This window comes from Vanellus vanellus, assembly GCF_965231255.1.
Source record: "Vanellus vanellus genome assembly, contig: HAP1_SCAFFOLD_187, whole genome shotgun sequence".
Taxonomy (NCBI): Eukaryota; Metazoa; Chordata; class Aves; order Charadriiformes; family Charadriidae; genus Vanellus; species Vanellus vanellus.
The window spans coordinates 36,726-63,810 of NW_028128031.1; the positions used below are offsets into that span (position 1 = coordinate 36,726).

Here is a 27,085-nt window from a genome sequence, read left to right on the forward strand (position 1 = left end):
TACGGGGGTGTGCTGAAAGGTAAAATTTTTTCATTTGACTCTGTAAGTCCTTCTGGAATCCCAAAGTTGGAGAACTTTGCCTAGGTCTGACCCAGGAGGAAAGATCACAGAATCATAGAATAGTTTGGGTTGGAAGAGACACTTCTAGTCATGTAGGGACATCCAGTGCCACTCCCCTGCCCCGGGCAGGGCCACCTCCCCCCAGCCCAGGTTGGTCCAAGCCCCGTCCAACCTGGCCTTGACCACCTCCAGGGATGGAGCATCTACCACCTCTCTGGGCAACCTGTTCCAGGGTCTCACCGCCCTCACAGCCAAGAATTCCTTCCCGATATCTCATCTCAATCTCCCATCTTTCAGTGTCAAACCGTTCCCCCTCGTCCCACGGCTCCCCTCCCTGATCCAGAGTCCCTCCCCAGCTCTCCTGGAGCCCCTTTAGGCACTGGAAGGGGTTCTGAGGTCTCCCCGGAGCCTTCTCTTCTCCAGGCTGACCCCCCCACACCTCTCCCAGCCTGTCCTCCCAGCAGAGGGGCTCCAGCCCTCCCAGCATCTCCGGGGCCTCCTCTGGTCCCGCTCCGACAGCTCCGTGTCCTTCTGCTGTGGGGACCTCCTGAGCCGGAGGCGGCACTTCGGGGGAGGGTCTCCCCAGAGCAGAGCGCAGCAGAGGGGCACAATATCCCCCCTCCCCCCACCTCGCCCTGCTGGCCACAATTCTTCTGATGCAGCCCAGGATGGCGGTGGCTTTCTGGGCCACCAGCGCACATCGTCGGCTGACGGTGAGCTTCTCACCCACCAACACCTCCAGGTCCTTCTCCTAGGGGATGTTCTCCATCCCTTCTCCACCCAGCCTTTACGGGTAGCAGGGGTTGCCCCAGCCCATCTGCGCAGGATTGGGTATCTCCATAGCCAATCAAGACGGGTCGATAGAAAGCAAAAAGCAGAAATTCCAGGAGGGGAAAAAAAAAAAAAAAAAAAAAAAAAAGGCAAAATCGGGATTTTCTTCCCTCCCCCCCTCCCCCCAACTTACTCCAGGAGGCTGATCCCTGGAGAACATTCCCCAAGTGTGCCAGTTCATGTCATGTCGAAACGTCAGGTGCTCAGTTTCCCCAAATCCGTACAAATATTGGGATGGCAAACGGGTAGAAATCTGAATGAACAGGTCGCTGAAGGTGAAAGTCGGTAGCTGAGAATCCCAACTGAAACAGAGGAAAACAAACCAAAACGGCAAGAATTGGAGCGCCGGGCAGAGCTGGCGGTCAACCCTTTCTCTTTTTTTCTCCAAAATTCTCAATACTCACAAAATTTCGAATAAAGCTGTTACGGTTATCAAGAAAACTTAAACAACATCAGGAGTTTTTTTTCAGAGTTTAACATGGGGGTATTTTTGCAGATTACGCTGAAACATTAGGTGCAAATCGGGTTTTTTTCGTTTTCTGTTAGAAATTGAGTCAGAATCTGATAGCGTTCTTCCAATGACGGCTGTAGGCACGGGAGGCTGAATTATGGAACGAATAACTTATTCCGGTTGGCAAAAAGGAACTCAACTTGCAATGAAATTTGGATTACTTTAAAGAATGGGGGGGGAAACAAAAACAAACAAACAAAAAAACTAAATAAAACAGAACACACCGCAATCAAAAAGAGCGAGACAAAAAAAAAAAAAAAACCAAAAAAAAACCAAAAAAACACAAGCAGACAGACACACAAAACTTACAAACAATGCTAAGGAAAATATTCCAAAGTGTAGAAAATTGTTGTGCCTCCCAAATACACGGGAACTGCACCAAAACCGGTGTTTGGAAAGGTCTAGAGCTTTGCGCTCGAAGGTGATCGGTTTGGTTTGAAGAACCCACAACGGTTTCTTGTGGTTTAGACAATTATTCTTTCACCCGATGACCCCTCCCCACCCGGGAAAAGAAATGGGGAAAAGGCAAGGAAACCTGAAGGTTGAAAATATAAACCGATTTAACAGAATGATTAATGTCAACAGCGCTAAAGAACCGATATTCATCCCGACACCGATACAGAATACGCAAAGATTATCCTCGGCCCGTTCTATCCGTAGGGAGCAGTGCGCTCCCAGCAGCGGACGGCAAATGTGGGACACTGTCAGCGCTTCGGCTTCGGGAGGAAAGGAAGGTCTCAGGGCTCCGGTACGGGGGGGCACGAAGTTCTCAGGATGGCGGCCGTCACGGGCGAGAGAGAACTTGGCAGCAAATTTTCTAATTTATAGTCAATGTGACGTTGGTGGTATGAACTAACCAACTTGGGTCAAGTGTTGGGGTCTCGCTCCTCCTCCTCATCCCCGCCCCCGGCGAGCTCGAAAACGCTGAGACCTTGAGACCCGCACAGCACAGCTGGCCAGAAAGTAAGTATTTTAAAAATTCGGACACTGGAGTCCTCGAAAAGTGCAATTTTCCCTAGCGCTGGAACAGTCCTTACCGAAAAGTAGAATTACTGAAAGAATAATTAATCCCGTGTCACTCAAACCAGGACAACGCCGCGGAGGACTTTTAACCGGTATCGAAGTACGAGGCGGCAGGAAAACACCCCAGCCAATTTGGGGGAAAACAAAACAAAAAATAAAAAATAAGGTCTTGTCGAGGATGACCGTCGTCATCCTTCCTCTGGGTTAATATCCTCATATTTATGTAAAGGTCAAGAGACCGCCGCAGGAATTTAGTATTGGACAGATGGAGTCGTTTAATGGGACGGAGAGGAAAATTTTAGAGCAGTCTGGACGATAAAATGTTTCAGGAGGAAAAGAAGGGAAAGGAAAAGGTGGAAGAGAAGAAAGAAAAAGGGGAGGGGAGGGAATAATGAAAAGAAAAAAAAAGAAATTAAATTAAGTGTAAAAGATAAAAGAAAAAATTCATTAACAAGCTGAGATGAAGAAACAAACCGAAAAATTCAATTAAAAAATGGAATCAGTAAAACAAAATAATAATAAAAAAAAAAAACGCGAGGAAATGAGCGTGGCTTACATCACCGTCCCCGTGCTTCTGCGTCGCACCTGGATGCCGAAGGGTTTCTTTTGAACCACCACGTTGTAAAGTTGACCCGAGGATGTGCTTTCGGGGGACTTGGGGAGATTTAGCGGTACCGGCACCTCGTATCTTTCATTTGCATAATCATAAATCTATGCATGGAAAATTAATTCATTTCGGTGTACGTGGAATACACATAAATTAGCAAGTTACATTTCAAACATTCCGGGTAAAAATAGCAGCTCCGAGTCGGGGGCAGAGAATCGTTTGATTTTTACCGATTTACTGAATTACTTGAAACGCATCAGTGAATTTGCTGAGATAAGCGCTTTCTTTCCAGACGTATTTCTCAAATTCCTTCAAAATGTTGGGGGTTGGGAAATAAAGAGCCCTGAGGTTTTATTTAGGACCGGGAATGACTCCTTTAATTATTTAAACATATTGATTTCGGTGCGTTTTTATGCACGGTAAACGCATTGCACGTTTTCGGTTGAATTTTTAGCCAGCTTTAATAGATTTCTCTTCCGATTTTCTCTATCATATAAATCGCTGTGCGTTGATTCAAGACTAAGAGTAATAAAAGCTATTTGGTTACGAGGAGAAAATTTTGGACGAGCGATCCACCCAACACAAAATGATCTAGAAACGGTATTCCGGGAAATAACGTTATTTCGAACAAGCCCAACGATAAAAATTCCGCAATTCCACCTTACCTTGAATTGCAGCAGATGGTGGTTGTGATATCTCACCTCCAGGCGAAGGGTACTGATGGGTAACGTCGATTTCTCGTAGGTTCTGAGGTTGGTCTTCTTGAGGGTGAGGTTGGCCGTCACACCCGATGACGTGTATTTCACATCGGTAACGGAATAACCGTTGTCGGTGGTGTTGTAGTAGCAGTACGGAGCGCCGGAAGCGGAGGTATCTTCCTACGGATGGACACATGAGGAGGGAATTAATTATTCAATCGCCCCCTTTTTTTTTATTAATTTTTTTTATTAATTTCTTTAGAAGCAAGAATTCCAAAACTCCTTTTTTTTTTTTAACCGGCTGACTCCTCCCTGTAGAATTTTGGCCACAACTTCATGCTGTTATTAAACAATAAAGAAGCAGTGCTGAACCCACCAAGCTCGAGGCTATTTTAAACATAACTGCTTATTTCGAGGTTGTTCGGTCCTGTCTGTCTCGTGACAAAGTGACGATGATTTAACGTACCCTCCATCTGTGGCATTCACCTCGATCCTACCAAAAAAAAAATAAAATAAAGTAAAATAAAATAAAATAAAATAAAATAAAATAATAAAATAAAATAAATAAAATAAATAAAATAAAATAATAAAATAAAATAAAATAAAATAAAATAAAATAAAATAAAATAAAATAAAATAATAAAATAAAATAAATAAAATAAAATAAAATAATAAAATAAAATAAAATAAAATAATAAAATAAATAAAATAAAATAATATAAAAAAATAAAATAAAATAAATAAAATAATAAAATAAAATAAAATAAAATAAAATAAAATAAAATAAAATAAAATAAAAAAATAAAATAAAATAAAATAAATAAAATAAAATAAAAAAATAAAATAAAAAATAAAATAAAATAAAATAAAATAAAATAATAAAATAAAATAATAAAATAAAATAAAATATAAAATAAAATAAAAAATAAAATAAAATAAAATAAAATAAAATAAAATAAAATAAAAAAATAAAATAAAATAAAATAAAATAAAAAAATAAAATAAAAAATAAAATAAAAAATAAAATAAAATAAAATAAAATAAAATAATAAAATAAAATAATAAAATAAAATAAAATATAAAATAAAATAAAAAAATAAAATAAAATAAAATAAAATAAAATAAAATAAAATAAAATAAAAAATAAAATAAAATAAAATAAAATAAAATAAAATAAAATAAAATAAAAAAATAAAATAAAATATAAAATAAAATAAAAAAATAAAATAAAATAAAATAAAAAAATAAAATAAAATAAAAATAGACCTTGACGTCTCAATGATCTCAGCCTATTTGGGACACCTTCAGGAGGATGTGCCTAAAATTCCTGAGCGATATCTGGCGAGAGCTCTCCATCAGCTTTGACGTTTCTTCGCTTCTACAAATTCTCTTTCCCGTTGGGAATTGCGGATATCTCCCGCTGGCAAAGGGAGTAACTTGCCGTTTCTTCGCTAATTGCGTATCAATTCTTCTGAAGTGGGACGCGTTGATGTTGGTTACCGCGTCATCGTCCCACCTCGGAATGACACCGATTTTTTGCCTCTCTGTTTGTAAAAATGAACCTACACCTCATCTTTATTCCTAACGGATATTTGGTGGGTTTTGTTTTTTTTTTTTTTTTTTAATCGTTCCTCACCAATATTTGATTTTTTTATAATCCTAATATTATTCGTTACCACCTTTTAAAAAAAAAAAAAAAAAATACCAGCTCTTTCCCCCTATTTCTCACATCCTTCGGAAGACCGGAAGTTGTTGAAAACGATTCTCGTTTCAACAAACTGCTTCTACTTTTAGGTCTCCGGACGGAAGGGCAAATGAGACCGTTTCTTTTTGTTGGGAAAAAAAAAAAAAAACACAATACAAAAAAAATAAAGTCGGCATTCTTAACACGCTTTTTCCCAATTTGGGTTGGAAATTTTGGTTTTTTTTGGTTTTTTTTTTGCTTACGGCCCAGACACAGCCCAGCTGTTCGCATTTTTCCTTGGACGCGTTCGGACCGGGATGACAATCGTATTTTTCGTCGGTGCTGATTCGTAGAGTCCACCTCAACGAGTACGATTGTCCCAGTTCCAGCTGGAGCCCTTGCACGAGAGCAACCTACAAATAGCACGCGACAAACCGTTATTAAATTTCAGCTTTTCGGAGAATTCAAAACTTGGCAACTCGGGCCAAACCTCCCCCCCCCACCCCCCCTTTTTTTTTTTTTTTTTTTTTTTTTTTTTTAACAAATTCGCGCCTCCGTAATTCCGGCGCAGGAGATCTGATGCCGCAAATCCCGCGGGGGGTGGGGAGGAGGTAAGCGCGCAGCTCTTTCCTTGTTTTTAAATTCAAATGTAAGTGGTTAAAAATAAATTAATAATAATAATAATAATAATAATAATAATAATAATAATAATAATAATAATAATAATAATAATAATAATAATAATAATAATGTATTAATAATAATATTATAATAATATTAATAATGTTATTAATAGTAATATAATAATATTAATAATGATATTATAATAATATTAATAATAATATAATAATATTATAATAATATTAATAATATTAATAATATATTAACAGTATTATAATAATGATATATTATTAATAATGTATTAATAATAATATTATAATATTATTATTAATAATATTATTAATAGTAATATAATAATATTAATAATATTAATAATATAATAATAATATTAATAATATAATAATAATATAATAATAATATTATAATAATGATATATTATTAATAATGTATTAATAATATAATAATATTATTAGTAATATTATTATAGTAATATAATAATATTAATAATATAGTAATAATGTTAATAATAATATTATAATAATATATTAATGATAATAATAAAATATTAATAATAATATTCTAATAATATTACTAATAATATTATTAACAATAATATAAAAATATTAATATAATAATATTATTAATAATAATAAATATTAATAATAATATTACAATAATAATATTACTAATAATATTATTAATAATAATATAGTAATATTAATAATATTATAATAATAATATTAATAATAATAGTAATAATGATAATAATAATAATAATAATAATAATAGTAATAATAGTAATAATAATACTACGAACGTTCTTTCCCCTCCTACAATATCAGCTGCGAAAGCCGAAAGCTGTTCCTCCCTTCATAAATTGGAGGTAACCGCATAAATCAGTGCCAAATTAAAACGCGCCACAGGCAACGTCTGAGGGCAAAGCGGGAGACCCACACAATTTTTAACATATTCTAATAATAATGATGACAATGTTACTCTGATGGGATATAACACAACGGTCGTTTTTAGTAAAATACATCGCACATACTGTGGCATTTACCATCCTACGGAACCCTCTCCTTGACCATAGCTAAAACACAGGTGGCACCTTCCCCTTTTCACAGCCTCACACAACGGTTTAGGTCAGAATGGACCTTGAAGACCACCCAGTTCCACCCCCCCGCCCCGGGCAGGGCCCCCTCCCCCACAGCCCAGGTTGCTCCAAGCTCCGTCCAACCCGACCTTGAACCCCTCCAGGGATGGGGCAACCACAGCTTCTCGGGGCGACCTGCGCCGGGGGCTGACTGCCCTCGCAGTCAAAAATTCCTTCCTAACATCTCATCTCCATCTCCCCTCTTCCGGTTTGAAGCCGTTCCCCCACATCCTCTCACCCCACGCCCTTGTAAAAAGTCCCTTTCCAGTTCTCCTGGAGCCCCTTTAGGCACTGGAAGGGGCTCTGAGGTCTCCCCGGAGCCTTCTCTTCTCCGGGCTGAACCCCCCCCCCCCCCCCCAACTCTCTCAGCCTCTCCTCATAGGAGAAGTGCTCCAGGCCTCTGGTCATCCTCGTGGTTCTCCTCTGGCCCCGCTCCAGCAGGTCCATGTCTTTCCTACGTTGGAGACTCCAGAGCTGGAGGCAGTACTCCAGGTGGAGGTCTCACGAGAGCGGAGCAGAGGGGCAGAATCACTCCCTTTGACCTGTCGGCCACGTTTCTTCTGGATACGGTTGACCTTCTGGCCAACATTGCCGGCTCAGGTTGAGCTTCTCATCCATCGATCAACACCCCCAGGTCCTTCTCCTCAGGGCTGCTCTCCCGCCCAGCCTGGAGTTGTGCTTGGGATTGTCCCCCCCTCCCCAGACGGAAGACCTCGCACTTGGCCTGGTTGAACTTCAGGAGGTTGGCACGGGCCCACCTCTCCAGCCTGTCCAGGTCCCTCTGGGTGGCATCCCTCCCCTCCGGCGCGTCTACCTCGCCACACAGCTCGGTTTCGTGGGCAAAGGTTTTGGATTTTTATTTACCTTATCCGCAGGATTATAGGTGATGTTAAGAGAAGAATTTTGCACAGCGTTGTTGTGCAACACAGTGACGGACGCCGGTTCCTGGGGCAATCCCAAGATTTTGACTTCTTCAAACATCAGGTTGTTCGGGTCGGTGTAGTTGTTGTTCGTGACGTTCATTTGCAGAACGTTCTGAGGAACGACGACAGAGTTGCATTGAGCGGCCAAAATGTCTCCTGATTTCGGGTGGCAAGCAACTTTTTTTTTTTCTATTTTTTTCTATTTTATGTATATGTCATATAATATTATATTCTATATTATATATTCTATGTTATATATTCTATGTTATATATTCTATATTCTATATTATTATATATTATATATTATATAGTGTACTATATAGTATTATGTATTATGCATTATGTATTATGTAATGTATTATATTATATATATGTTATATGTTATGTATTGTATATTGTATAATGTATATTTTATATTATATATTGTATAATGTATATTATATATTATATATTATATATTATATATTTTATATTTTATATTTTATATTTTATATTTTATATTTTATATTTTATATTATATATTTTATATTATATATTATATATTTTATATTTTATATTATATATTTTATATTATATATTTTATATTATATATTATATATTTTATATTATATATTTTATATTATATATTTTATATTTTATATTATATATTTTATATTATATATTTTATATTATATACTATATATTTTATATTATATATTTTATATTATATATTTTATATTATATAATATATAATATAAAATTTTATATTATATATTATATATTATGTTGTATTATGTATTATGTATTATATTATATGTTATATGCTATGTGTTATATGTTATGTATTGTATATTGTATAATGTATATTATATATTATATATTATATATTATATATTATATATTATATATTATGTAGTATTATGTATTATGTATTATGTATTATATTATATGTTATATGTTATACGTTATGTGTTATACGTTATGTGTTATACGTTATGTGTTATACGTTATGTATTATGTATTATGTATTATATTATATGTTATATGTTATACGTTATGTGTTATACGTTATGTGTTATACGTTATGTGTTATACGTTATGTGTTATATGTTATGTATTATGTATTATGTATTATATTATATGTTATATGTTATATGTTGTGTTATATGTTATGTATTTTATAATGTATAATGTATATTATATATTATATATTGTCTATTGTGTATTGTATATTATACATATATAATATTATACATATATAATATTATACACATTCTATATGTATAATATACAATATGCAATAGTATATATACAATATTGTACAATATATAGTATATATTATATATTGTATCTAATTATAAATATATAATTAAAATTATATTTAACATAATTATATTAAATAAGTATATATTATAAATACATAATACATATTATATAATGATGCATAATATCATATAGTAATATACAATTATTATTATATATTATATCTTTATCATAAAATATATTATATATTATATATTATACATTGTATATTATACGTTGTATATTATATATTGTATGTTGTATATTGCATATTGTCTATTGTATACTCCATATTCTATATTGGATAACGCATAATGCACATTGCATAACATATGCGTTTTTCTGCGCGTTGTATACGTTTCTGCCTTCGGCGGGTAACACACGTACGCGTTCAACACGGGCGCTTTTCTCGAGCCGGAAAAGCCGCGCTCTGTTCCGTTACGTTTACTAACAGCGGGTGAGTCCGACCTCTCGAGCTGTGCCAAAGGCCGGGGAGGGAAATTAAAAGCTATTAAAAATAATTAGGGGAAGAGAAGACAAATGTCATATTTCCATCTTGGTCGAGTGACAAGACTTTGAAATGGCACCTCTTAAACTTGACCAAATAATTCATATTTCAGTAATCGTTTTAGGAAAATAGTGGGGGGAGGAATATCCATAGGAAGTGTTACCGACTAAAAATTGGAATTAAAATTAGATCCTTTAAAAACCGGGATACTTACATTGGAAACTTTGAAATTATAGAAAATGTAGGTTTTCTTCTCAACAGTACCTAAAATGCGGAGAAAGACATTTCAGTCGCGGGGCGGAGTGAGACAGCATTAGAAAAGGAAAGCGAAAAGACCAAAAAAAAAAAAAAAAAAAGCGCTAATTATTATTATTATCATCATCATCATCATCATTATTATCATTATTATCATTATTATCATCATTATTATTATTATCATTATTATCATTATTATTATTATCATTATTCTCATCATCATTGTTATTATTATTATTATCATCATCATCATTATTATTATTATTATTATCATCATCATCATTACGCTTACCTTTGAAAGTTACCCCCTCCCCCGGACGGCTGCGGGACAAACTGCAACAATTTACGAAATCCCAATAATTTTTTGAAGAAAAAACTTCCAATCGTTTGCCGAATCGACCGATATTTCTCTGTTTTCCTTAAAAATCCCCATTTTTGGCGGCGTAGTCTTTGGCAAGTTCACAAGTCGCCTAGCGAGTCGTGACGTTGTTTGCGGCTGGGGGGTGGCGGAAAGCGGACTGACCCGCCCATTTCGTTACGCGAATTTCTTTTGATTTATAATATAATAAGAATAATAATAATAAAAAAAAAATCGATATTCAGGCCAAATAGGGGCCGGTTTAGTCCAGATTTTTGCTGTATTTTAATATTTTGACTTGTGCTGCTCTCTAAGAAACTTCTCCTCTTTAACCTACGTTTTACGGCCGTAGAGCTAAACAAAGCTTAAATATTTCCCCCCCTTTATTTTTATTTTTTTTTTTTTTAAAAAAAAGTTTCTCGTGAATGGGAGACAAAAAGATACGGATTAGAGAATTTCAGGTCCGCCTGAAATTCAGTAGCATTAAGAGGAACATCCCAGAAAACAAAGCCCTTCGCTCTTCGTATTACAGCTGTTTGCGAATATAGAGAGAAATTCCATCCGCTGAAAGTAACAACCGCCGCCATCCCATAATAATATAGTGGCAATAGAGTGATAATATAGTAGCGATATACTACTAATAATATAGTAATAATAACGCAAAAATCTTCCGCTTTCAGTACAAGTTGGAGTGGTTTATACAACGTCTTCCAAAAAAAAACAAAAAAAACCAAAAAACACAAAAAAAATTAAAAAAAAAAAAAACCCTTTCGGAATAACCGTTTAAACCTCTTTCCCGCCTTTTCGAGAAAAGACGCGTTGAACGTTGGACGAAGGCTTCAAAAAGCAGCCGGAGGATTGAAGGAGTTATTCGGGTGCCTCCCCCGAAGCCTTAAAAAGATTTTAGAAAACTCGAGGTCCTTCATTCCCCAAAAATACCTTCACCTCAAAATGCAAATTAAAAAAAAAAAAAAAAATCGGAGTGTTTTGTTGCTTTCCCTCGCTCGGGAATTTTTCCCCTCGCTCGGGAATTACCTCTGCTTTTCTCAGGCGCAGCTGTATTCCGAAGGCATTCGTTTTTCACCATAAAGAAAACAAATTTGGCCTAAAATTCACGTTTTTGGGGGTTTGTTTTTTTTTTTTTATTAACTTGGGTTGAATTCATTTCGTGGCCTTAGTACCTGCGCTGACCTTTTTTTTTTTCCTTTAAAAAATAATAAAAAAATTAAAAGGAGGGAAAATGTTTGATAGAAAAAAAAAAAAAAAACTTGGGAGTTGAGTAGTCCCGATCCCCGTTCACGGCACGAAGTTGTGGGGCTTTCGCCTGATTATTATATCCCCCCCAAAAAAATAATAAGTTTTCCAACAGCCATTAACGAAAAGCGAAAGGGGGGGAAAAGACAACGGGGTGTTATCTCGTCGGATTTGCGGAGGCACTGTGGTAACCAAACGCCTTAAATTTGGGGTTCGGTACCCCGACTTTTGAGTTAACGGCATTTCTGCCGATTTCCCAGAGAATTCAATTAAATCTGAAGCGTTCAGTAACCGCACGAGTTTTTTCGTCTTGAACCGAACCTTCTCGTGAACTTTGAACCGAACCTTCTCGTGAACTTTGAACCGAACCTTCTCGTGAACTTTGAACTGAACCTTCTCGTGAACTTTGAACCGAACCTTCTCGTGAACTTTGAACCGAACCTTCTCGTGAACTACGGGTTGTGTGCGTTCTTGTACCCGTGGAAACACTTTGGGGCGCACAACAGAAAGAACGTCAGTTGTGACAGTGTGGTTTCCCGCTTGGCGGCGGCTTTACGCTTCGCCAAATCCGAACAAGAAAAAGAAAATTCAAAAAAATTCGGACGACCGCCTTTTTTTTTGTTGTTGTTCCACTCGACGGTGGGGAAAGTAGTAATAGCCTCTTACGCATTTCAAATGTTTATCTTTTTTTAAAATTTAAAACATTTCATTTCCCCCCCCCCCAAAAAAAAAAAAATTGTTTTTTTTTTTATTTTTATTTTTAAATTAATTTTCAAATTTTAATATTTCGGTCGCTGTGGGTAATTTGCTACGACAACCCACGCAGGCTCACCTGTCGATTCTCCGTCATCCCAGAATAGTTCCCCGACTGCCTCGTTGTTGTCATCCAGCGCAATGATGAGTCCCATCGGATTCTTACGGCTGTAGGAAAAAAAAAAAAAAAAAAAACAAAAAAAACCAACAAACTCAACCCCGTGATTTTAGATGTATAATGAATATTTCGGCAGTCTTTAATGTTCACGTTAAGGGTATGGCATCCAACGGGGTTTCAAAGCGTTGAGAGTTGTCTTGCGTCAATCCTTGGCTGTCCAAGGTTTTGACGTTCAACGCCTTTCGTGCGACGGGCTGAAATCCACGGTGAGATTAAAATAAATTTAAAAAAAAAAAAAAAAAAAGGAAAAAACAAAACAAAACAAAACAAAAACAAAACCAAACCGAAACAAAACAAAACAAAACAAAAGAAACCAAAACAAAACAAAAAACAACAAAAAAAACCCAAACCAAAACCGAAAAAAATAACAAAAAACAAAACAAACAAACAAAACAAAAAAAACAAAACAAAACAAAACCAAAACAAAACAAAACCAAACAACAAAAAAAACACAAACAAAAAAAACCAAACAAAACCAAAAAAAACCAAAACAAAACAAAACAAACCAAAATGAAAGAAACCAAACCAAACCAAAAAACAAAAAACAAAAAACAAAAAAAAAAAACAAAACAAACCAAAACAATCCAAATCAAAAGAAACCAAACCAAACCAAAACAAAACAACAAAAACAAAACCAACCAACCAAACCAAAACAAAAAAAAAAAAACAAAACCAACCAACCAAACCAAAACAAAACAAAAAACAAACAAAACCAGAAAAAAACACAACAAAACCAGAAAAAAACACAACAAAACACAACAAAACACAACAAAACACAACAAAACACAACAAAACACAACAAAACACAACAACAAAACAAAAACCAAACAAAAAAACCAAACAAAACCAGAAAAAACTAAACCAAACCAAACCAAAACAAAACACAACAAAACACAACAAAAAACAACAACAACAACAACAACAACAAAAAACCAAACAAAACCAGAAAAACCAAACCAAACCAACAACAAAACACAACAAAAGACCAACAAAAGACCAACAAAAGACCAACAAAAGACCAACACAAGACCAACACAAGACCAACACAAGACCAACACAAGACCAAGACAAGACCAAGACAAGACCAACAAAAGACCAACAAAAGACCAACAAAAGACCAACAAAAAAAAAAAAAACAACAAAAAGCCAACAAAAAGCCAACAAAAAACCACAACAACACAAAAAAAACCCAAAACAAAAACAAACAAACAAACAAACAAAGAAAACAAAACAAAAGAAACAAAAAAAAACCCAAACAAACCAAAAAAACCCCAAACAACCCCAAAACCCCAAACAACCCCAAAACCCCAAACAACCCCAAAACCCCAAACAACCCAAAACCCCAAACAAACCCAAAACCCCAAACAAACCCAAAACCCCAAACAACCCAAAAACCCCAATCAAACCAAAAACCCCAAACCACCCAAAAACCCCAAACAAACCCCAAAACCCCAAACCAACCCCAAAGCCCTCTTTCGTCGCTGGCCGTGGTGCTGACATCCCAAATTCCTGAGGCGCCACCGTCACACATGAAACGTTACCCGACAACGCCCCTACTGCTGCAGATCGGGTATTGCTGTAACGTGATAACCTCCTACGGACCTCACCGCTAATAACGAAAATCCGTAATTCCAAAAAAAAACCAAAACTATTCGCCTGATAATAGTAGTGCTGATAAGAACGATTAATAATTCGACTTTTTTTTTTTTTTTTCACCCCCCCCCCCTTCCTTCCCCAACAAGCAGCTGCCCTCGACTTCAGTTTTGGAACCGCGTTCCGTAGGCGTGCCGCGCGGAGATTTACCTCGCCACCGTGGTGGTGGCCGGCCGCTGGAAAGGGAAGATGTAACCTCCTCTCAAGTGAAGCCCCATTTTGGCTGCGGGAAGGTTCAGCTCTACCCACTGCTTTCTCAGCCAGAGATTTGCGCCCTGATTAAGAGGGAAAGAAAGAAGAGGAATGGGATTACGTTATTTGCCGCTGCCTTAAATCCTGAGGTTTGGGATTCATTCTGCTCTGGTCTTCCTCTTAGTCAGAGGTTTCAGTTCCGCTGCCTGTGGTCGGCAAAGTCAAACCTCCGTAGAGCAGATTTCGTCTTATTGTTTCACCTTAAGATTTCGTCTTATTATTTCATCTTAAGATTTCGTCTTATTATTTCATCATCTTAAGATTTCGTCTTATTATTTCATCATCTTAAGATTTCGTCTTATTGTTTCACCTTAAGATTTCATCTTATTGTTTCACCTTAAGATTTCGTCTTATTATTTCATCATCTTAAGATTTCGTCTTATTGTTTCACCTTAAGATTTCGTCTTATTGTTTCACCTTAAGATTTCGTCTTATTATTTCATCATCTTAAGATTTCGTCTTATTGTTTCACCTTAAGATTTCGTCTTATTATTTCATCATCTTAAGATTTCGTCTTATTGTTTCACCTTAAGATTTCGTCTTATTGTTTCACCTTAAGATTTCGTCTTATTATTTCATCATCTTAAGATTTCGTCTTATTGTTTCACCTTAAGATTTTGTCTTATTGTTTCATCTTAAGATTTCATCTTATTATTTCATCGTCTTAAAATTTCATCTTATTATTTAATCTTAAGATTTCGCCTTATTATTTCATCTTAAGATTTCGTCTTATTGTTTCATCTGAAGATTTCTTCTTATTATTTCGTGTTAAGATTTCGTCTTATTATTTCATCGTCTTAAAATTTCATCTTATTTCATCTTAAGATTTCGTCTTATGGTTTCATCTGAAGATTTTGTCTTATTATTTCATCTTAAGATTTTGTCTTATTATTTCATCATCTTAAGATTTCGTCTTATTGTTTCATCTTAAGATTTCATCTTAAGATTTCATCTTATTATTTCATCTCAAGATTTCATCTTATTGTTTCATCTTAAGATTTCATCTTATTGTTTCATCTCAAGATTTCGTCTTATTGTTTCGTCTTAAGATTTCGTCTTATTTCGTCTTAAGATTTCGTCTTATTGTTTCGTCTTAGGATTTCGTCTTATTATTTCGTCTTAAGATTTCGTCTTATTATTTCGTCTGAAGATTTCGTCTTATTGTTTCGTCTTAAGATTTCGTCTTATTATTTCATCTGAAGATTTCGTCTTATTATTTCGTCTGAAGATTTCGTCTTATTATTTCGTCTCAAGATTTCGTCTTATTATTTCATCTGAAGATTTCGTCTTATTATTTCGTCTTAAGATTTCGTCTTAAGATTTCGTCTTATTATTTCATCTCAAGATTTCATCTTATTATTTCATCTGAAGATTTCGTCTTATTATTTCGTCTTAAGATTTCGTCTTATTATTTCGTCTTAAGATTTCATCTTATTATTTCATCTGAAGATTTCGTCTTATTTCGTCTTAAGATTTCGTCTTATTATTTCATCTGAAGATTTCGTCTTATTATTTCATCTCAAGATTTCATCTTATTATTTCATCGTCTTAAAATTTCATCTTATTTCATCTTAAGATTTCGTCTTATTGTTTCATCTTAAGATTTCATCTTATTATTTCATCTCAAGATTTTGTGTTATTGTTTTATCTGAAGATTTCGTCTTATTATTTCATCTCAAGATTTTGTCTTATTGTTTCATCTCAAGATTTCGTCTTATTGTTTCATCTTAAGATTTCATCTTATTATTTCATCTCAAGATTTTGTGTTATTGTTTTATCTGAAGATTTTGTCTTATTATTTCATCTCAAGATTTCGTCTTATTGTTTCATCTGAAGATTTCGTCTTATTATTTCATCTGAAGATTTTGCCTTATTTCGTCAGGACAGAACTCAGAAGGTTGTGATCAGCGGCACAGAGTCTCGTTGGGGACCTGTAACCAGTGGTGTCCCCCAGGGGTCAATACTCGGTGCAATTTTGTTTAATATATTCATTAATGACCTGGATGAGGGGACAGAGTATATCCTCCACAAGTTTGCTGATGATACCAAACTGGGTGGGGTGGGTGACACCCCAGAGGGCTGTGCTGCCATCCAGCGCGACCTGGACAGGCTGGAGAGCTGGGCAGAGAAGAACCTAATGAGGTTCAACAAAAGCAAGTGCAAGGTCCTGCACCTGGGGAGGAAGAATGCTAGGCACCAGTATAGGTTAGGGGTGGACCTGCTGGGAAGTAGCTCAGAGGAGAAGGATCTGGGGGTTGTGGTAGACAGTAAATTATCCATGGCCCAGCAATGTGCCCTTGTAGCCAGAAAGGCCAATGGAATCCTGGGCTGCATAGGGAAGAGTGTGGCCAGTCGGTCGAGGGAGGTCATTCTCCCCCTCTACTCTGCACTGGTGAGGCCACAACTGGAGTGCTGTGTCCAGTTCTGGGCTCCCCAGTTCAAGAGGGACAGGGAACTGCTGGAGAGAGTCCAGCGAAGGGCAACTAAGATGATTAAGGGCTTGGAGCATCTGCCTTATGAGGAAAGGCTGAGAGCGCTGGGACTCTTTAGCCTGGAGAAGAGAAGGCTGAGGGGAGACCTTATTATGGTGTACAAGTATCTAAAGGGTGGGTTGAAGGAGGATGGAGCCAGGCTCTTTTCAATGGTTCCCAGTGACAGGACGAGGGGCAATGGGCACAAGTTAGAACACAGGAAGTTCCGTTCAAATACATGGAAAAACTTATTTACAGTGAGGGTGACAGAGCACTGGCCCAGGCTGCCCAGGGAGGCTGTGGAGTCTCCTTCTCTGGAGATTTTCAAGACCCGCCTGGATGCAGTCCTGAGTAATGTGCTCTAGGCAATCCTGCTTTAGCAGGGGAGTTGGACTAGATGATCTCTAGAGGTCCCTTCCAACTCTGAACATTCCATGATTCTGTGATTCTGTGAAAAAGGAATTCCATGGCAGCAAGATGAGCTTTTGGTTCTTTAGGAACAGTTACAGAAGAAAAAAATTTAAAGTAGGACCACTGCTGAATTCATTAAGAGTGGGTGCAGTTAGATCTGAGGTACTTAATGTCCTCTTTGCCTCAGTTACCACCGGCGAGGTCTCCAAAGCCTCTGGGCTTTGAGGCAGGACTCTTGAGGAGAAGCACAGAATGGTAGGGGTTTGGAAGGGACCTTTGGGGATCATCTAGTCCAACTCCCCTTGCAAAGCAGATTCACCTAGAACAATCTGCAGAGGATGGGGACTAAGCCAGGTGTTCTTGAGCCAACTCCACCCTTACCAGTCCGTGGGACCAGAAGGTTTGCATCCAAGGGTGCTGAGACAGTGGTTTTCTCCAGGAGGTTCTGGGCTGTGATGATCCCAGTAAAAAAGGAACTCAGATTCCATAGGGGATCTTTCAAGCTGCTGTCAGTGAGGGCAATATCACAGAGGCAATCTTGTTTCCTTTAGAAGGTACGAACCCCAGGAGGTGTCGCAGAGAATGGGCTTTGCACTGAATGCAGCAAACCATGCAGACCCCCTCCATAGAAGACAGTCTCCTGTTTTGGTCAGTCAAGCTACCGTAGGAGTTTCCTACAAGGAAACAACACTATTCCTCATCTCTGCAGTTAAACAGCAACGATGTTTTCATGAGAACTTCTTGCTGCAGCGTTGCAGACAGGCCAGGCCACGCAGGAGGCTTTTTGTCCAGTACAGAGTGGGACCTGCCTGCAGGCTCTTGTGTGCCAATACACTGCTGAGGTTGTCCTGCGGCCACAAGCCCTGTGCAGCACAGCGCAGGTGTGAAGGCCATGCCGTACGTGCAGCCGAGTGCAGCGCAGCACCAACTGCTCGGTGCACAATGCGTTTTCGGGTCAGCACCAGCGCTCAGGTTTCCCTGCGCTGAAACTTGGTGCCACAGCTGAGGGGCTGCAGCCCAAATGTGCACTGCCAGGAGGAGCCCCATGTCTTGTCACAGCATGGTGATGTTTTGGGGTGAAATGAGATCAGGTGGGGCAGTTTTCTGAGCTGGGGTGCTGCAATGGAAGGGTAGAGGCTCTGCTGGAGGGAGGGGCAGGGAGGATGAGGATGGGGGGATGCCCCCTGTGTGAAGGAGCAGCTCAGATCTATGGAGCGCCTCGACGAGATGGGCAACATGTTGAGGTAGCTGGTGTGAGAGAGGATGGGAGGAAAAGTCAGTCCAGGTGACACTGTCTTGGCAGTTATCCACTCCTTGATCAGGGAGAGGAGGAAGAAAACCTCTTCCCACAACAACCCGGAGAAGTCTCCAGGTTCATGAGCAGGTTCCCATGGGGACCTGTAAGTGTCCTGGAATTCACTGGCCAGGCAAAGCAACAGGGTGCCAACAGTCTGGAGGATCTTGGGATGACTTCTTAATAGAGCTGCCAGGTGGGCCAGGAAGGGTGATGCTCACCTGGCCCTGGTCCTGGCCAACAAGGAAGAGCTGGTCAGGATGTGATCATCAGTGTGAGCCTTGGCTGTCATGACCTGGAAATAGTGGGGTCCCAGGTGCCAAAGAGGAGTGAGGAAGGCCAGCAGCGGAGCACAGATGGGCGGACTGCAGAGGAGAACACTTTAACGTGCTTGGGAGACTGATACAAGCGGTGCCCTGGGAAGCAGCTCTGAAGGGTGAAGGAGCTCAGGAAATCTGATAGGCCGTGCAGGACAGCCTCCTCCAAGGACAGGAATGGTCTATCTGAATAGCCATGAAGAGAAACACCGCTCTGAGGAGGCTGCTGGTGTAAAGTGAGTGAGCGCCAGGGCCCAAAGGCAGCCGGCAGGAGGTGGAAGCAGGGGCAGCTGCCAAGGAGGAATTGAGAACCCTTGGCCCTGCATGGAGGGAGGGTGCCAAAGCCAAAGCTCCCATGGGCTGGAGAGTTTCAGGGCTGGGGAGCAAAAGCAAAAAGAGCTGATGCAGGCTTGGAGGGTCATGGGGAATGAGTCACCCTCTGCCTGGAGGCCTGTGACAAGTGGGCGCTGCAGAGGTTTGCATCTTGGATGCATGCATCAGCCTAGCAGAGGGGGGTTCCTCCTGCAAGGGATGTTGCAGGGCCTGTGCCAGTCCATCCATGTCGGTCTAGATGGTGCAGAGTCTACTTGAAGACATTCCTCTAAGCCAAATGCATTGGCATTAATGCAAAACTGGCTAGTTAAAATCAAACATTTTATTCCCTTTGTCTCTCTGCTTTGACATCTTTTCACTGTGACTGCACGCCTGAAATCTCTCTAATAAGCCACATCAGAACTGAAGACTAAAGGAAAACTACGTCCAGACTTGGTTCCTTCGGGTGTTTTGTGTGGGAATGAGCCCTCTGGTGCCGAGTTCCTGAACTGCAGCTCCTGAAAGAGTGCCCAAGCTTCTGAAGAAGTAAAAGAAGCAAACCTGCAGGTTTCTGAGGGTGTTAGCAGGCCCTGCTGACATCCCTCACTGAAGAGACCATGGAGGGAAGGAGCAGACAAAGCATCTGTCTCTGGGGACTGGTAAAGCAGGAAGTTGAAGGCACTTGGTACAGGAGGAAATTTAAAGGTGAAGACCCCTGTGAAAGCCCTTGATGCGCTTCACCAAGCAGAGTGGTCAAGCCCAGAGCCCCATCCCCTGTCGAGGCGTATCCTTTGCCTCTTCCAAATTGTCCAAATACTCTGGGCACTTCCTGGGGGCAATGCAATGTGGGACTGTGTAACACCAGGTGCAGATCAGCAGTAGTGCACGTCCCAGGCTCTGTGGAGGGCAGGCGAGGAGAAAAAATGCACCAGAGCTGTCAGAATCTGGTGTCCTCTAATGGCGCACAGTGAAAGAGACAGAAGCCATAGCTAAGCAGACAAGGGTCTCAGTTCTGTTGGGGTGTCAAAGACCCACCAAGGCCCTTGGCCATCCCCACCCCAGCTACACACTCCTACGCCTGTGCCTGCTTCCTTCCTGCCAGCACTGTGGTTTTCTGAGGCTTTGCCAATGCCTGTGACTTCCCTACAATGCATGTGGATTCTTCAGTCATGATGACCTTCCAAAATGTATCACAGCAGCCCTCTTCTGACATTGGGCTGCTCTCCCAACATCTTTAGATTCATCCCATCTGCTCCAATGGACTACTAAGGCTTGGCCTTAGCTAAGTACCCCCAGACTTGATCTCCATCCACTGCTGGCTTTTGCATGGGGTTTTGCCTCTTAGGCACATGGAACTGGGAGACCTTGCTGGTGAAGAAGGAGGAGAGAAGAGAACACAGAAAATCTCAGATCTATTTACACATGCTCTTACTGAATTCAACAGCGGCCGCACATTATGTTCAGTTCTTCTTTAAAAGTTCCTGGAGCAGTGACAGCTCATGCTTGTGCCCGTGAACTTCCGTGCAACTGTCAGCTCTATAGGACCTGTGACTTTTCTAAAACCAACTGTATTTCTGAATTCTTCCTTTGTTTTAACACGTGCATCCACATCTTGCATGCTTCATTTTCTCTATGGAGCTTCCCCATGAATTTCCTGTTTCCCCAAGCTCCTCTCCTGACAGATGGGCTTGTTTTTTCTGACTATTGGTATGACTACACTCTCCTACTTGACAGATGCTGTCCTTGCAGATGAGGTATACTGAGCTCTGCTCTGCTGCCCTTCTGTGCTGGTCACATAGGCTCCCCACCTAAAGTCACAAGACTAAGACTAGCTCCTCCGAGGTCTAGACCTACACTCTTCTATTCTCCTTCCCTTTGGGAGGGCAGACCCCACTATTTCATGGACACGATAGCCAAAGCTGACATTCTTGTCACATCCATGTCCAGCTCTACCTTCTTTGAAATTAACAGGTGCAGATGAGTATTACTGTTGTTGGCCAATCTGGCAGCTGTGCTATAGAAACTGGGATCCTTAGCTGTGTCTTGATCAATATTCTCGAGAAGCCTCCAGGACAGTTTGCATGCAGTTGTGGTCCCCTTCCAGTGAATGCCAGGGCAATTAAAGTTCACAAGGTGATATAAATAGGTTCATTGTCTCCCACGACAATGTAACCCTCGCTAGTCTCTTTTCTGACCCTTACACAAAGGAGTTATCACCTAGAGGAGCTCCACAAATCTAAGCAGGTCCTTCACAACGAGGGCAAGCCTCTCTAAAAAGTTCTGCCCTCCTGATCATCCTGTACCCACGCATCACAGCACCCCCGTCGTGGCAGATGTCCGAACACCCCTCAGCTCTTCTTCCCTCCAAGTGGAATGAAGAGATGGCACACACAGCTCCAGACCCTTCTCTCTGTGCCCAGGCTGAAGGCCCTGGGGCATGGCTGGGCTGCAGCACCTCAGCTCTGGCACACTTGGGCTGAGCGCAGACTCACAAGAGGGAAACCTGCTTCCAAGGCCCCAAGACCTCAGCTGTGCAAAATCTTTGCTTCAGAGCAGAGACATGCTGGAGTGGATGGCAGATGGCAGTGTGAAGAAGAAATGAGGTGCACACAAAGGGAGCAAGCTCTGCGGTGGGGATGAAGTTGGTCTCAAGATGAACAAGATGATGTTGCAAATGTCCTTGGTGTGGACATGCTGTGATTCAGGCTCACTGTGAAAATCATTGGCCTGATCCATGATTGTATTGTCAAGGGGATGGCTGAAAAAATCAGGAGAGAAGAACCAGCATAGTTTGAGAGTGAAGGAACACGAGAGGAGATCCTGGTGTGATGTGCTTGCTGTTCAGGTGCTGGCCAATTTTTATGGAAGAGAAAAAGGGATAGAGCTTGTGCCACTGCAGTGGTGAGATTCAGTCACTGGCCCAAAGGCACCCACTCTGTCTGAGATGCTCTGGGTGATGCCTGTCACACAGCCAGTCTGGGTGGGGACGGGGCTCCTGTACAGGACCTCTGCTGTCCCTGTCAGGCGCATGCAATTGTGCTGGAGAGCCCTGGCACCTCCTCGAGCATTCCAGGACGGAATCTGTAAACTAAATTGAGGTTCAGTTGCCCTGAATTAGGTCAGGCAATGAAGGGATGCACGTGAGACAAATGCCATCATACTCCAGGGACATGTGGAAAAGACAGCTGATGGAGAAGAGAAAGAGAGAGACTGAGCTCTGCCTGTGCCACGTGACTCCATTTGGTCAGCTGAATCCCTCTAGGGGCTGCCCTGGGCAGAAGGAAGAGTTACAGGGGCACTTGTCCTCCACGTGGACACCTTGTGTCATTGAAGTTGGCCAAAGGGTTTTCCCACCAGCCTCCACCAAGATGCCCCCAGATGCTGCCCCTTCTCTCTGAATTGCTCCACCAGAGCTGGCAGTTCTCAGCATGCCTCTTGTTCACCCCTGCCACCAAAGAAGTCTCCAGGTGTCTGTGTCCGAACATCTTCCTCCTGCCCTCCCTCTCCATTACTTCACAGGAGAGCTGAGACCAGGAGCTCACATGCAGGAGCCGCTTTTGTGCCCTTGTGAAGTGAGGCCAGAAGAATGCAACCTCCTAGGGGTTTGTGGTGGGCATGGGATGGAGCTAACACCTCTTGACTCACCAGGGATTACAAACCCAGGCTGAGAAGTCTCCATTGGCTCATCAGAATCTTTTCCCTCTAAACAGGAAAAGGAGATTGCTCCCTGGCATTGTTGTGGTATCCTGTCTAATAAAAAAAGAAAAAAAGGTATTCTTGGACCTCAACTTGTCTCTGATTGAGAATTGAAACTCCTGGACAGAAGTGTTTCTCCCCAGCTGAGGGAGGAAAACAAGTGATGACTTTATCCTGTTTCCCAGCAGGTTCCCCTGGAGACCCAGGGACACTTCCAGGGAGCCCAGAGGGGACAGAGGCAGTGCCACCGTGGGCTGGTGCTCTGCTGCTGATCTGGGCCGGGCTGCTGGGGCGGAGGGAGCTCCTGGCAAGCGGGCAGCGCTGCAGAGAGACAGCTCTGTCCAGGAGCAGGGCCTGCAGGCAGGGAGAGGAGACCTGTGAGGCAGAGAGAGCTTAAAGGCAGTTAGGAGTGGGGGGTGCTGAGAGCTCAATGGGGCAGGAATCTTCAACGCCCTCTGCGTGGTAAGTCTCTGGATGCCGGGCAATGCAGCTCCAATTCCTGGAGGGATCTCATCAAGCTGCTCCATCTGACAGCGGCTGGGATCTGTGTAGGAGGACTCTCTCAGTTCTGTGCTGTAGAGGAGGAGGATGTGCTCTAGAGCAGGGCTTCCCTGCTGCCCGGTGAGAGGGACAGAGCCTGAGAGCTGCCTTCTGCCGGGGATGGCTGTGGAGGTGTGCGTAGGGGTGTGCAGGCAGGGGTGGGCAGGGCTGTCCTTGCCAGCAGGGTCCCTGCACACAGGGGGATTTGTGCCAGGGCAGGGACTCCACCGCCTGCCAGGGTCAGCTCTTCACCTGCCCGGGGAGCTCCCACAGCGCTGTGGGGAGAAGCTGTGGGTGGAAGGAGTGACTGCCAGCAAGGCAGATGCCTTCTGCTGTGGAGAGGCACCTGTGTGGGTCAGGGCTGTTCCCAGCTCCCCATCACCCCCAGGACATTTGCAGAGGGTCCTTCTAAAGAAGGACATCAGGGCTGCATTTCACTGAAAGGGAAGGAGTCTGTGCTTGGAAATGCCCCCTCTTGGCTGGCTGGGTGGGCAGTGAGAGGTGGGAATGGATTTCTCATTTCTGGAGCAGGCATGGAGACCCCATTTCTCGTTAGCACTTGTCTGAGCTGCTCCTGAGCCCCCTGCACACCCCGAGATGCCCCTGGGCAGTTCCCGGCTGACAGGAGGGGTCTGCGGGCCAGAGCTGGACACAGTGTGGGATGGGCTCTGGGAGCACTGGCAGTGAGGAGACATGGGGACAGAGAAATGCCCGGGCAGGGGGGATTCCGGCACCTCCCGTCCAGCCCCTTCAGGGCAGACGCCTTCCCCGGAGCCACCCCCTGCTCTCCTCTCCTACCCAGCCCAGCCTCTGCCCTGATGGCCATGGGGCACCTGCCCAGCGGCCTCACCCTTGCAGAGGGGAAATGACCCAGTCCCCGACCGCCTGTCCCTTTCTGACGCCCTCAGCAGCAGCACTGGGGCGTTTCTCCAGTTTTCCCCTCCTCTGTCTGCTCCCCTTCTTGTCAGCACTTGACTTGCTGGGATGAGGGCTGGGGCTAAGCTGCAGTTAACAGACCAACCCTCTGGCTCCTGACATGACGATACGTCCATACAGTCCCCTCATAATCTGTGGGCTCAGGGCAAAACAAATGACCCAATTCTCCCTTCCAGACACCCCACCCATAGGACATTCAACTCCTTCTCGGAGGGGCTCGTGCTAGGCTGCAGCTGCTCTCCTGATGGGCACAGCGTTCCTGTGGCATCTCTGTGTTATCCAGCAGCCCCATGGAGGACACCCCTCAGTGCTCAGGTCATGGCAATGCTGCCGGGCGTCTTGGCGCAGGCAGCTGCAGGGAGTCCTCTGTGTCCCTGTCTGGGAGGGGAGGGCTGAGATACTCCTCAGGTACAATGAGACGGGCTGAGGGGTTTGGAGTGTGGCACATGGAAACTGCATTCCTCTGGTCCCAGCAGTGGCCAGTTCCTTCTCAGGGGAACAGCTGAGTCCATCATCATCCAGCTCCAAGAGGTGCCAGCACAGGGCAGCTGAGAGCAGGGCTGCTGGACAGACCGACTGCCCTCAGCCCACACTAAGGGACAGCCCCTCGGCCTCTCAGAACCCACAAGGCTTCACATGGAGTACGGCAGAAAGTCCAACAATTTCTGCCATAAAACACTTCTTTGGGAGCATTGGGGAAACAAGAACAGTACAAACAAAACAAAATCTCCACAGCTGTGCTCTGCAGTCAGGTGGACGGGGAGCAACAATGCTGAAAATACAGAGCGGTCTGGAGGACAAATCTTATGAGGAACGACTGAGCGAACTGGGGTTGTTCAGCCTGCAGAAGAGGAGGCTGAGGGGAGACCTTATCACCCTCTACAACTACCTGAAAGGAGGTTGTAGAGAGGTGGGGGCTGACCTCTTCTCCGTGGTGACAAGTGATAGGACGAGAGGAAATGGGTTTAAGTTATGTCAGGGGAAGTTTAGATTGAATATTAGGAAACACTTTTTCACTGAATGTGCTATTAAACATTGGAATAGGCTTCCCAGGGAGGTGGTGGATTCACCATCTCTGGAACTTTTTAATAAGGGGTAGCTGTGGTACTTGGGGACATGCTTTAGAAGTGGTTTTGTCAGGGAAGGTTAATGGTTGGATTTGACGATCTTAAAGATCCCTTCACACCTCAGCAATTCTATGATTCTATGATTCTGTGAAAATCTCTTTGACATTATGAGTTGATTAATCTGAGATCACGCCATGTTCCTATTTGCCTATTTCTGCAGGGTATGACTCACCCCTCCAGAGCTCACAGCAGAGTTTTCTGCTCCCTGGGGCGCCCTCAGCCATCACAAAGCAGAGTTTAAATGAGGGACGTGCCAAAGATCGTCTTTAAAAGCGAAAGGCAGTCTCTGAAGCTTCAGAGAGATACAGAGCAGGTTTTTTTCTTAGAAAAGTCTTCACTATCTTTGAACTGCCTTTTCTTTTTTGGACAGTGCCCAATGCTCAGAGGCAGCAAATGTCCAACAGCAGCTCCATCACCTACTTCCTCCTCCTGGCATTCGCAGACACACGGGAGCTGCAGCTCTTGACCTTCTGGCTCTTCCTGGGCATCTACCTGGCTGCCCTCCTGGGAAACGGTCTCATCATCACCGCCATCGCCTGCGACCACCGCCTCCACACCCCCATGTACTTCTTCCCCCTCAACCTCTCCCTCCTCGACCTGGGCTCCATCTCCACCACTCTCCCCAAAGCCATGGCCAATTCCCTCTGGGACACCAGGGCCATCTCCTATACAGGATGTACTGCGCAGGTCTTTTTCTTTCTCGCCTTTATATCAGCAGAGTATTTCCTCCTCACAGTCATGGCCTATGACCGCTACGTTGCCATCTGCCATCCACTGCACTACGGGACCCTCCTGGGCAGCAGAGCTTGTGTCCGCATGGCAGCAGCTGTCTGGGGCAGTGGGTTTCTTTATGCTGTGCTGCACACAGCCAATACATTTTCACTGCCCCTCTGCCAGGGCAATGCCCTGGACCAGTTCTTCTGTGAAATCCCCCACATCCTCAAGCTCTCCTGCTCACATTCAGACTACCTCAGGGAAGTTGGGCTTCTTGTGATTAGTGCCTGTTTAGTCTTTGGGTGTTTTGTTTTCATTGTGCTGTCCTATGTGCAGATCTTCAGGGCAGTGCTGAGGATCCCCTCGGAGCAGGGACGGCACAAAGCCTTTTCCACGTGCCTCCCTCACCTGGCCGTGGTCTCCCTGCTTGTCAGCACTGGCATATTTGCCTACCTGCAGCCCCCCTCCATCTCCTCCACATCCCTGGACCTGTTGGTGTCCTTTTTGTACTCGGTGGTGCCTCCAGCAGTGAACCCCCTCATCTACAGCATGAGGAACCAGGAGCTCAAGGATGCCCTACAGAAACAGGCTCAATGGAAAGTGTTTCACCGACACTAACCTGCCTCCCCTTCTCTGCACATTGCCCACAGTTTATCTTAGGTCG

General features: G+C 42.3%; 2 protein-coding genes across 2 annotated transcripts in view; one reads left to right on the forward strand and one right to left on the reverse strand.

Annotated features, from left to right (window-relative positions):
* The window catches only part of LOC309684773 (maltase-glucoamylase-like), a gene marked incomplete at both ends in the record, with an annotated part of 37,014 nt that extends 18,635 nt beyond the window's left edge, over positions 1-18,379 (reverse strand). The window contains 9 exons of the mRNA XM_082500639.1: positions 1,025-1,193; positions 2,982-3,136; positions 3,698-3,910; positions 5,678-5,827; positions 8,053-8,223; positions 10,115-10,164; positions 12,600-12,688; positions 14,502-14,626; positions 18,281-18,379. Of these exons, the coding sequence (XP_082356765.1) occupies positions 1,025-1,193; positions 2,982-3,136; positions 3,698-3,910; positions 5,678-5,827; positions 8,053-8,223; positions 10,115-10,164; positions 12,600-12,688; positions 14,502-14,626; positions 18,281-18,379 (1,221 nt within the window). The remainder of the gene's footprint in view (positions 1-1,024; positions 1,194-2,981; positions 3,137-3,697; positions 3,911-5,677; positions 5,828-8,052; positions 8,224-10,114; positions 10,165-12,599; positions 12,689-14,501; positions 14,627-18,280) is intronic.
* A 7,721-nt stretch (positions 18,380-26,100) lies between these two features.
* On the forward strand, positions 26,101-27,039 carry LOC309684764 (olfactory receptor 14A16-like; the record flags this gene model as incomplete). The annotated part of the gene is made up of 1 exon (XM_082500633.1): positions 26,101-27,039. One exon carries the CDS (start codon positions 26,101-26,103, stop codon positions 27,037-27,039), a length of 939 nt encoding a protein of 312 aa, XP_082356759.1.
* Positions 27,040-27,085: the final 46 nt, after the last annotated feature.